Source organism: Carcharhinus amblyrhynchos, chromosome 6 (assembly GCF_965287045.1).
Source record: "Carcharhinus amblyrhynchos chromosome 6, sCarAmb.v2.hapA, whole genome shotgun sequence".
NCBI classification, from domain to species: Eukaryota; Metazoa; Chordata; class Chondrichthyes; order Carcharhiniformes; family Carcharhinidae; genus Carcharhinus; species Carcharhinus amblyrhynchos.
Window position 1 is genome coordinate 81,823,755 of NC_137329.1, and position 12,430 is coordinate 81,836,184.

Below are 12,430 nucleotides of genomic sequence, written 5' to 3' on the forward strand. Positions count from 1 at the left end.
TTTTGTATCTTTTTCCTGAGGGAAGGTGGTGGAAGGGAATATGTGTGGGGTGCGTGGAGTCCTCGATTATGTTAACTGCTTTTATAAGGCAGCGGAAAGTATAGACTGTGTCAATGGATGGGAGGTTGGTTTGCACTTTGTCCATGACCTTTGTAGATTTTTGTGGTCTTGGACAGATAGGAGCCATACCGAGCTCTGATACAGCCAGAAAGAATGCTTTCTGTGACGCACCTGTAAAAGTTGCTGACAGTCATAGCTGATATGTCAAATTTCCTTAGCCTCCTGACAAAGTTGAGGTATTGGTGGGTTTTCTTAACTACAGTGTTGGTATGGAGGAACCAGGATAGGTTGTTGGTGACCTGGACACCTAGAAATTGAAACTCCATTTCCACTTTGTCCTTATTAATGTAGACAGGGGGATGTCCTCCAAAACTCTTCCTGAAGTCAATGACTATCTCCTTCATTTTGTTGATATTGAGGGAGAGATTATTGTTGTTAGACCAATTCACCAAATTCTCTATCACGTTCCAGTACTCTGTCTTGTCATCGTTTGAGATCCAACCCACTACAGTGGTGTCTTCAGCAAACTTGAAAATCGAGTTAGAGGGGAACTTGGCCATGCAGTTGTAGATAAATAAGGAGTATAGTAAGGGGCAGAGGACACAGCCTCATGGGGCAACAGTGTTGCAGATGATCAAGGAGGAGATGTTGTTACCTATCCTTACTGATTGCAATCTGCGAGTTAGGATGTCTAGGATCCAGTCACAGAGGGAGGAGCTGAGCCAGAGGTCACTGAGTTTGGAGATGAATTTTGCAGAAATAATGATATTGAAGGCTGAGGTGTAGTGTGCTCATTTAATCTCCACAAAATATTGTTTCAAATGAATGTTTCCCATATGGTGTTGACATTCACTTACTTGAAACACAGCAGCTGTCATCACTAAGTACCCCAACTTCACATGTATATTTGGAGCCATTTTTCTGTTCTGAGAGTGATAGTTAAAAAGAAACTCATTAGCTCTGGGCATAAGATGATCTTTTTAATGCATTATTGTGACCCACGGGTGACTCATGGGATGTTGACAAATGGGTCGTCAAAAATGATCCCCACGATTGCCTGACCTTTACTTCCATTTTTTTCCCTGGGTAAATTTTCACTACAGTACTGTGTATGGCCACATGAGGCAGAATAAACAGGTCAGTGCATTCGGTGCGCTTGGTGTCTTTTCCTTCCTAGTAAGCTGACTGTAGACATGGAGTGTTTCATTGCACCAAGCAGAGGGTCAGGGTCATCATTAGCCAATAAACCTACTGGCCAGGATCTCTCATCCGAATCTGCTGAGATAGAGCTAACTGCTCCATCAAGTCTATGACAGGACAGAACAGTACAACTGTTAGCTACGAACAGAGGTCCAGGGCCTCTGGTGAACAGTCTGCAAAGGAAAACTAAAATCAGGAACAAAGCAGTGTAAAGATGATATTTTTGGAGGTACGGTTTTGTTAATTGTGCCAACTCAAATCAGGATTTAAAACCCATGTTAAAAACATGCCATAAGGTTATTATCATTCTGGATTAGCGTCTCCCCGGAGTATCCATATTGCCCTTCACGAGGACCTACATGTGAGGTGGGATTTTCCGTTCTCACAAAAAGGTGCAGACAGCAAAAAGAAACCGGCTGAACTCCACTGGCCCCTGATCCTGTGAATCAGATTGTAGTGAGATTGTGAGGACCCAGCAGGCTCACCTGTCACATGAAGTGGTAAGTGAGGGTGGTGTGAGTCAGAGGGATGGCCATCTGGTAAAAGTGGGTCAATGGAAAAAAGTTTGCAAAACACCATGCTGATTGGACACAACTTGCATGGAGCTATATCTGTGATGTGGAATGTTGACACATAACACCATGTTTCACATTCAAATACAAAATACCTCAACTGCATCCAATTTACTCACAATCAGCTGGTCTCTGTTCTTGTTACGAGAGGCCTCACGTTACGTCAAGGTGGTAACCGCACTGTGCAGCCTCCATGATGAGTGCCAGCAGGAAATTTAAATGACTACCAGCCCTTAATAATCCTCCAGACACCTATTCCTGCAGCATGCTTCAACTCCTTGACCAAAATGGCAGGTAAACCCTATGCTTCAGCACAAGACTGCATCTTGTTCACATTGGAGGCTCCATTTTTCTGGGTTTTCACTTAAATATCTGGTCATTATTGCATTGTTGTTTACAAGACCTTGTTGCGCACAATCCACTGCTGTGTTTTCTATATTACTACACGACTGCTCTTCAAAAGTACTTCATTGGTCACAAAGCCACAGGTTTGTTCTTTACTTAAAATTATCATTGAATTGTCTGGCTGTGATCTTAGTCCTGGAACATTGCATGTGGCCACATGCAGAGTGTATGATGATATGATAGTGCAATGGCCAGGGTTCCAGACTGATGACTCACCTGGTGGTGATGACAAATTGCATAACAACAGATTAAAGTATATTCACCAAATCTGGCAATTTGTAGGCTAGCACGAGAAGGACATGAGTATGATACAGCTACAAGGTGAACCAACAGGTTCAGTATAGCCTTTCATGCTTTGGGTTTGCCCTACATACACCTTCCACTTTACATAGTTCATTTCTGATGTCATCAGGACAACTGAGAATAAGCAATAAACGCTGCTTTTCCAGTCATTACATATTAAGACATCTAAAGCAAAAGCCCAAAATATCCAAGGACTCATTCTGCAAACAAGAAATAGATGTTTGCAATGAATCCAACTCTGTACTTTTTTGGACAGCTTACTGAAGTCTAGTAATAGTCAACAGGTATAGTTTTTCTGGTAAGTGTCTTTAAAGGATTTTGACAATTCTAAATAAGGGAGACAAGACTTTCACACCTCTCAAGCTGGGATGGATCTGAACAAAGTCCCATGACATGAACAGGTAGTCAGACACTTGCACTGTTCAATTGTTCAGTACAAATGTCTCTACTGAGAGTCCACTATCTCTATTTGACATTTACCAGAAATTTATCTTGGACCTTTGAATCATGTATGAATTGTTTAATGTAGTTTATTGCAATAGTGCACTAACTTGAGAAGTTTGAACTATTTTAGTTAGCTGATCTATTGTTACAGAACTCTGAAATAATGGGCTATAATTTGTTGTCAAATTAACTGCAAGGCTAATTGTGCTAAATTGTTATTTATTCACAAAGGCTACAGCAACTTTAGACAAGGGCAGCTGCACCAGTGAATATGGAAATCCAAATGTTGCTTTCTGACATGAGCCACTTGGCCATTACCTTCACAAAAATGGCAACTCGACACATGCCTCGCTATTGAAACATATTGAATGGTGTAAAGATGCTGCAGTGATAAAGTCATAGGGAGGTACAGAAAAGGCCCTTCAGCCCATCACCATTTGCGCCAGTCAAAAACAGCCACCTAACTGTTCTAATCCCATTTCCCGGATCTTTCGGGTCCTGAAAGATGCAAGCTACATTCCTATCTATGTATCCGTTTAACAACATGCAGTCAATCCCTAGCACTGATAAGTTTATTATTACAAATGCAGAATTCCATTCCTTTCAATTTTAATTGCTGTTCAATATCAAAATTATAATTAAAAAATACTCTCTCTTTATTCATCCAATCTCTATTTCCCTTTCTGCATCTGATTTGACATTTAATTCATCCATTCAAACTTACACTTCTTTCTCAGTTCTTGCACTGTTAATTTCACAATCTTCCAAGTTACGAGACACATATTTACAAGTCCTATTCACTCAGATCATAGCAGCCAAGTGGCTAGAACCTGATCAGGTCACACTATCAGCAATTCACAACAGAAAAAACATTTTAAAACCTAAACCTGCAAGAATCAAAATAACAACAACAGGCATGGGGATTAAATGCTGGCTGGCCGGCTACACCCATGTCCTAAGAATGAATATTTTGCTTTTTTTTTCAAAAAAGGTGCTATTAGATTCCCTATCACAGCAAATAATGGCTTAATATCATCTTCCTACTGTACTAACTAAATTAAATTAACTGAGTATGAATGACACTGGAATCAATGCACTGATTCCACAACAGCTAATGAATGAAACTGTTGTCTTAGGGTATCAATTTTCTGCCTTCTGAATGATCTAACAAAAGGCTTTTCAATTTAAAAGTGCATATTTGTGTCAACATAAGTTTTTATTTTCAATCTTTCCCCCCTATTTACAAGGGCTTTTTAAAAGCAGAATGCTGTCTCAAACTCTGCTGAACAACATTAGAAAATTACAAAAGGTGTAAAGCAAGATAATTGTAACATTTGATAGCATAATCCCCATGCGCCAGTGTAGAATTACCACATGGTATTAATTGCTTTCCATTTTCACCAGCAATTATTACTTGCACTGCAGCAAGTTATCCACTTTTTGATGCAAACTATCACTCCTACCAACATGGAAAGAACTATTCTCGATGACTGCACCATGATACCTAAAACAACAGCCTTCAGAGACCACGTGAATCCAATGATGTGACAATAACTGTACAAAATGAAGGATATAGTATGAAATTCATCCCCTCTTTTCACCAGCTACTGAAAGATACTGTTGAATCCGATTTGTTTACATCAATGGGACAAACTCCACAAAGGGAATTAAGAAACAGCAGGCACTGCTGTCCGAGTTGGATTCTGCAACTTCCATTTCATTTGGCCCCTGGGAGTTGTGACATTATGCCTATTAGCAGCAGTCAAAGTTGCGGTCTATTATTGGCTGTCTTTCTTATCAAGTTGAACATAAAACAAGCCAGCTTTGATCCACTTAGAATAATGGCCCTAACAGCATTGCTCAATGGCATTGGAACTCCTTTTTGTTCACATACAAAGCTCTTTGGGGACATCCGGAGATCAAAGAAAATACTACTTAAATACATGTCTTTCTCTGTGGTACTTAACAGAAACTTGTACCTCTGAGCTGCATTACATGGCCAGCTCAGCTGTGAGATGTTAAGACAGCTAAAATTCAGGGTTGATATCTCGCCTTTATTATCTTTCTTCAAAAAGAGACAAATAAATACTGTCGGACGTGACGATTCCCCAATTGTTTTAATTATCATTGGCTTCTTAAAACAGAACTATCATATATCCTCCAGTGGGAAAGTGGCTGGCCTGTACTAAGACAATGCCAGCAGGGCAACTTCTGAAAGCCAGTGATCATTATGTTGCAAATTGTATGGACAATTTTTTTTTAAATTCATTCATGGGACGTGGGCATCACTAGCTGGCCAACATTTATTGCTCGTCCCAAGAGCAGTTCAGAGTCAACCAGATTGTGGTGGTTCCAGAGTCACAACTGGGTCAAACCAGACAAGGATGGAAGATTTCCTTCCCTTAAGTACATTACTGAAACAGATGGGTTTTTTTCCTAACAATTGATAATGGTTATCATCAGTAGATTTTCAATTCCAGATACATTTTTTATTGAATTCAAATTCCACCATCTGCCGTGGTGGGATTGATGTAGAGATGCTGGCGTTGGACTGAGGCAAACACAATAAGAACTCTCACAACACCAGGTTTAAGTCCAACCAGTTTATTTGATAGTAGAAGGCCATTTCCAAAAGCTTGTGGGATTACTATCAAATAAACTGTTTGGACTTAAGCTGGTGTCGAGAGACTTCTTACTGTGGTGGGATTCAAACCAGGGTCCCCAGAACATTAGCTGAGTTTCTGTATTAATAGTCTAGCAATAATACCACTAGGCCAGCACCCCCCCTTAGACCTACATCCCCTTATTCTCTGATAGTGTTATACAAAATCCATGAGCTGTCGTCAAGCAAAACACTGATTGTGTGTGTGTGGGGGGGGGGGAAGCTGTGAAATTTGATTTAAAAAAAAGAGTTGCGTGGATGCACAAGAAAACTTATGATTTTACAAAGAATTGTTTAATAGATAATAAATATGTTAAACAAATTAGCTGGCAATTATAAGGTTGTAAAAAGCTAAGGAATAAGGCTTTCCTCTTTGAATTTGTAGGCAGCTATGCAATGCATTCTGAACACCAAGGTCCAAATTTCTGTTCCCGCCTTAGGTGCAGGCGAATTCCTGCTTCTGTGAGTCTGCCTTTTAGAAATGGCTGCGTGTCGGCTGGACTTTTATTCCAAGGGGGTGGAAACCAGGCTAGATCAGCCCACATCAAGTACAGAGGCTGCCAGGTGTGGAGGAGGTGGGCTGACTGGAAGGCTTGGCTTCCCTGCTATGGCACCTTCATTTTGAAGTTATTGTTAAGAAGTTAAAGCACAAAACAAGCTTCCAGCCTTTGCTTCACAATCCCCATGCCCTAACCATTCGAACCTACGCCAGCTCATGCCCTCCACCCACCATCTGTGGCCTCTGAAACCTCTTTGGCCCTCCATAGCTCCAATATCACCTCAAGCCAAATCCTTTGACAGGTTAACAAATTCTTTGACATTTTCCAGCATCTATGCACAATTAAGATTTTGTTTAACAATCCCAAAAAGGTGCCTTACCTCTCCCAAAAGGTTGCTGTAGCTTTCCTAAAGCATGCCGTAGCTCTCCCAAAGCTGTTGCAGGACCGTACCCAAAGGGATACCTTATCTCTTCAAAGAGGTATCCTGGCGATCCAGATGAATTCACCAAGTTCAGAAATCTTCTTACCTGGTCTAATCTTCGGGGTTCCACACTCCTGGCCTACCAAAATCTCACATCAGTGGAGGCAATGGATGATTTAAATAGCCAGTTGCCACCGTAAATTGCACATGCACAAATCCAGGCTCAACCCCACTCTCAACTTGCAAAAATAGGAAATGCCGTGTTTGGTGGTGGGGTTTATTCTGGCCATTTTCGCCAAGACGGAGAGGCTCTCTGCTACAGTGAAAACCTGGGCCAAGGTTTAAAAAAAAAGTTAGACTTACTGGAATTCCTTGCAACTGTGGTTTATCTAATAAGTTGTGAAGTTCATTCTTTGAAGCTTCAATCTTTTCATAGTCTGCTGCATCCACCATGTAGCTAAAAACAAGTCAAAGACAGGGTAAATGATGTGTAAGTGCACTCAATGGATACAAACTCAGTTGAATTATGAAACAAGCTCAAGGTGGTTGGGAGGATAGGGGAGTATGGTGGTGGAGGGGCAGCAGGAGAGCACGACACATGACATTAAAACAAGTAGGAAGATCATTACAATTTCAAAACTTACACAATAGCATTGACTCCTCTGCAGTAACGTTCCCACATACTTCGGAATCTCGGCTGACCACCAATATCCCAAATCTGTGGGGACAAAAAACACACATACATTTATGTGGCACTTTATTAAAAACATAAAACACAAATGGTATTTGTAACCGGACAGTAAAACATTCTGAAACTTAATCCAGTTTTCACTCCGAAAAGCTCATTAGAGTCAGAGACAATACAGAACAAACACAGGTCCTTTGGCCCCACTGGTCAATACTGACCATGGTGCCCTCCCAGCTAGTTCCAATTGCCCACATTTGTCCCATAATCCCTCTAATCCTTTCCCATTCGTGTATTTATCCAAGTGCTTTTTAAATGTTACTATTGTACCTGCCTCAACCACTTTCTCTGGCAGCTCATTCCATACGTGCACTGCCCACTGCATGAAGTTGTCATCCCTCAGGAACCTTTTAAATCTTTCCCTCTCACCTTAATCCTATGCCCTCTAGATTTCAATTCCCCTTCCCTGGGAAAAGACTAAGTGCATTCATCATATCTATGCCCCTCATGGTCTCATACACCTCAATAAAGATAGCCCTGAAGCAGAATCTAATTGCCAACCCCTCTGGAAAGATCATAGATGTACAGCTAGCAATCTTTGCCAACATGCTGTGGGTATCCCTTTTCCTCCTTGTTATCCTGTACATTTCTGTTGCTATTAAAAATCCCAAGAGGTTGAAGTAATGGAGTAGCATGTGAAGATTAGGACTGATAACGCATGAATTATTTTGAGAGATGGAAGCCAACTTGAATGAAACACAATGCACACTGGACTTTGCCAATACTGCAAATGAATAACAACTGCATTAATCATGTTTTGTACTAAAAACTATGCCTTATCAATAAATATTTGACTTGGGGGAAAAAAAATGGTCACCCCCTCATTCTCCTACCCTCCAAGGAATAAAGTGCTAGCCTGGATAACTGCTCCCTAAAACTCAGGACCACTAGTCCTGGCAACATTCTCGTAAATCTCCTTTGCACTCTTTCCAGTTTATCAATGCCTTTCCTATAACAGGGTGACCAAAACTGTACACAATACTCCAAGTGCAGCCTCAGCAATGACTTATATAACTGTAACATAATGTCCCAACTCCTATACTCAATGTTTTCACATTCTGGGACACAATAAATTTGATCGAGTTGATATCGAGTTGGCAGTGTCACAACCAATTTATCTCAGAGCTCTGACAGTAAGATTGGCATCACTCTCAGTATTCTAATCAGACAGTAAACTCAAGGAGCAGCAAAGACAGGAGTCAGGCCACCAAAAGATTTGAAAAAGGGTGAAAAAAAAAATAACATGTGACGGACAATTCAAAAGACAACTGTATGGAAAGGGTTGATCAGTCTGACTTCATTGGCATCAGCATGCTCATCAACACAGGGATACAAACACTTCTTTGTAATTTTCCCAGTGTACACATACTTTCAGAATAATTTCTGCACCAAATCTTTGAGATTTAGACCTATTCCTCTTCCCTATCTACACTCTTAATTTTTATCCCCATTTATCCATTTCACTATTGTGGATTCCTCCTAGGAGACTATTCCATGTCCAAACAATTCTGTCGACACAAAGTTTCTCCTAACCTTTCAGTTATTTTGTGATGTTCTTAAATAAATGTGTGCACTTTCATTACCTTAGGTGATCTAGTCAAAGAGAATGCTTTTCCTGAACCTAAAGCCTCTCCTTTGCCCATGCTATATTCATTAAAATCATAGAGAGATTTATTGCATGGTAGGAGACCACTCAGCCCATTATGTCCAAAAAGAAGCCACCTAGCCTTATCCCACTTTCCATCCATGTATAACTTCATGTGCATATCCATGGACATTTTTAACTTTTGAGGGTTTCTGCTTCTCAGTCTTTCAAGGCAGAGAGTTTCACATCCCTACCATCCTTTGGGAGGAAGGATTTCCCCTGGAATTCCCTCTAATTACCTATTACCCAGCTATTTATTAAATCTTTGCCCCTAATTATGAAACATTGAACAAAGGGGACAGGGTCTTCCTATTTTATGTAGACCCCTCATGATTTTATACATGTCAATTAGGTCTCCCCTCAGCTTATTAGAAGGAAAATAACCCTCTCCAATTGTTTCCTGTAACTAATGCTGCCTGTTGTTGATTCATGTGTCTTTCTAAATGAATTTATATCCTTTCTCTTCAATTTGTTTCCAATAACTTTCCTAGCAGAGGTTAGGTTGACTGGACTCTAGTTATTCAGTCTATCCCATTTTCCTTGTTTAAACAAAAGGTATAATGTTAGCTGCCCTCCAATTCACTGGTACCATACCTTTAGCCAGAGGATTAGAAAAGATAGTTAGTGCCTTTGCTGTTTCTACACTTGCTTCTTTAAACCCAAGACACATTTTGTCCTGGCCTGGAGATTTATCCATTTTTTTATAGATATCAAATCCCTTAATACTTCTTCTATAATTATGCTAAACCATCTAATATTCCTCCCTGATTGGTTTTTTTACAAAAAAAGAGGAACACTACAAATATTGCAAAGTATTCATTGAACCCATATCTACATCCTCTGCCTCCACACACAGGTTATCCTTATGGTCCCAAATAGGCTCTATCTTTCTTTAGTTAGTTTCTTGCCCTTTATGTTTTTATAAAAAGTATCTTTGGATTTTCCTTGATTTTATTTGCTAAGATATTTTCAGGCTGTGTTTTTGATTTCCTCTCACCCCTAAACTTTTCATGCTCCTATAGATTTTCTTTAGTATTATGGCCTTGGTATCTGTCACAAGGTTGCCTTTTTCAAGCCTCTTGACAACCAGGGGGCTCGAGGTTTGTTAGTCCCAATCTTCTCCTTGAAGGAAGTATACTTGTTTGAACCCTCACCATCTCATCCTGGAATGCTAGGATTGCACTGATGTACCTCACAAGGTGCAGTAAGGTGGTATTAGGAAGTCTTGTCGCACAGTGGGTAGCACCCCTGCCTCTGAACCAGGAGCTCTGGGTTTGAGTCCCACCTTGGGACTTGACAGCCATGGTTGATAACATGGACAACTTAAGAGCGGATAGAGACCCCTGGGCAGCTATGCTTGATGCAGAGTGGTGTTTCTCAAGCTATAAGCCTCTGACAACAGACTAGCAACGTATTCCTGGAAAAAGTTATCAATAAAAATAGATGAAAGGCTGCCTTGTGCACTACTAGGTGCGGGAAGAGAAACAAATAGTTAAAACGGTAGTAACCATTTCACTTTTGAACTGATAATGAAGCATACAATAGTAAATGAGAGATGCACCATTAGATATTGATTCCTAACTTTCAGGGAACTATGATCCATTGGATTCAAAGATAAGAGTCACCCAAAAGAAAAATAACCATCTTAATAATGTGGTTTTAATTGATTGTGCAGAACTGGAGGTTGGGGTGTTGGTGAGGATGACTGGAAGGTGGCAGGGTTACAGAATCAAAGACATAATTGCAATTTCATGGACTGAAACTTTTAATTGCAAGTCTAAGTGATAAGAATTGCTTATAATGGCAAAATAAGATTGTAGTGATTGTGTTAGCCCAGAAAAAGTCACTTTAGTGAGGAAATCAGCATATTAATGAAAGAAATTTATAAGATATTAGTCCAAATAGATATTTCTTATTGTATTTACATTTTGTCATTACTTAATGTAGAAATATGCAAATTCTCAAGAAATAAGTGATAAGGAAAGTGGAATGGAAAATTCACACATTTATTAATGCCAATCAATGGCACAATTGTAAAATAACCCCTTAGTCACCATCTTCCAGTTTAAAGTTACCTGTGCCACTGGGTTCCAACCAGATTTCATGTATTTTATTAGTCTTTTGCTCTTATCAAGTTCCATCCAAAGTCTATCTTCATTAGCTAGAGTTTGGCACTGAATGTTATTAACGTTTTTCACCACTTGCATAATGTGAAGAGCTGGACCCAGAACACAGATGGAACGACATTCACTGCAACCCTCCCAGAACCGTACACATTTGGAGCTGCATCATTTGTTTTGTTGCCAAGCTAAATCTCAAAGTAGTTAAAAAAAAATGTAGTTCACTGACCTGCCTTAAGCTTCTTTAAGAGCTGCAGATTTGGAGCTTCTGAAAGTTCAAGTTATAATGGATAACCTTAATCCACTAATTTAGTTGCATTCAAGAAATTCCAGTGGATACACAAAGCAAAACCTTAAATTTAAAACTATGCTCATCATCTTTTTAATGGATTAACACTGATAGGATTCTGGAAATAGCAACAGTACTTGGCTCACCATAAATGATCTTCTGGTTCTTTAATGCTGTTTGATTCAATTTCACAGTCACATGCTTATATATTTCTATCTTGCATGGTACAATTCTCAGTTCTGGCAGCTTTAATATCATTTAGCTCTCTTCTTACAGTTACAAATAGATTTTAATCTTTAGGACTCCATCAATGAGTTTATTTATCTGCAGTCAGGCTACTGGGGCATCTAGCAAGCATACTCATCAACCATCTTCTCCTTAAGATCTTAAAGGAAAATTGTGCAACTGACAGGATTCATCTCTGCACTGATGTGTACCATGTGCGGATCACTGTACACTGCTCAGTTCAAAGTGAACTTTCCAAGCAACCCTTCCCACTAATAAATAGCTATATAACAAAGATTTGTAGCATACATTAGTTAACAACACACTGGTTAACTCCACTCCAACAGAAAATGCTGGAAAACACTGAGCAGGGTAGGCACCATCTATCTGTGACCAACTGTGTGTTTTTTTCCCTCCCAGTACTTTCTATTCTTATTTCAGATTTCCAGCATCTGCAGTGTTCTACTTTTAAATTTCCCCAAATACCTAACTGTATATTTTAATTCATTCGTAGGACGTGACTGTCGCTGGCTGGCCAGCATTTATTGCCCATCCCTTGTTGGCCAGGGGCTGTTGAGTCAACCCACATTGCTGTGGTTCTGAAGTCACATGTAGGCCAGACTAGATGAGGGTGGCAGACTTCCTTCCCTAAAAGGACAATGGAAAACCAGATGGGATTTTATGACAATTGTTTCATGGTCATCAGTAGATTCTTAATTACAGATATTTTTCATTGAATTCAAATTCCACTGTCTGCCTTGGTGAGATTTGAACCTGGGTTCCAGAATATTAGCGGAGTTTCTGGATTAATAGTCTAGCAATAATATACTAGGCCATCG

At 39.9% G+C, this 12,430-nt stretch overlaps 1 protein-coding gene across 1 annotated transcript in view; it reads right to left on the minus strand.

Annotated features, from left to right (window-relative positions):
• Nucleotides 1–12,430, minus strand: part of LOC145344043 (ADP-ribosylation factor-like protein 8B-A) — an 89,593-nt gene that overhangs the window by 45,514 nt on the left and 31,649 nt on the right. Inside the window, exons 3-4 of the mRNA XM_080190787.1 lie at nt 7,212–7,285; nt 6,931–7,024 (exon numbers count right to left, since the gene is read on the minus strand). Coding sequence (XP_080046913.1) covers nt 6,931–7,024; nt 7,212–7,285 — 168 coding nt within the window. The remainder of the gene's footprint in view (nt 1–6,930; nt 7,025–7,211; nt 7,286–12,430) is intronic.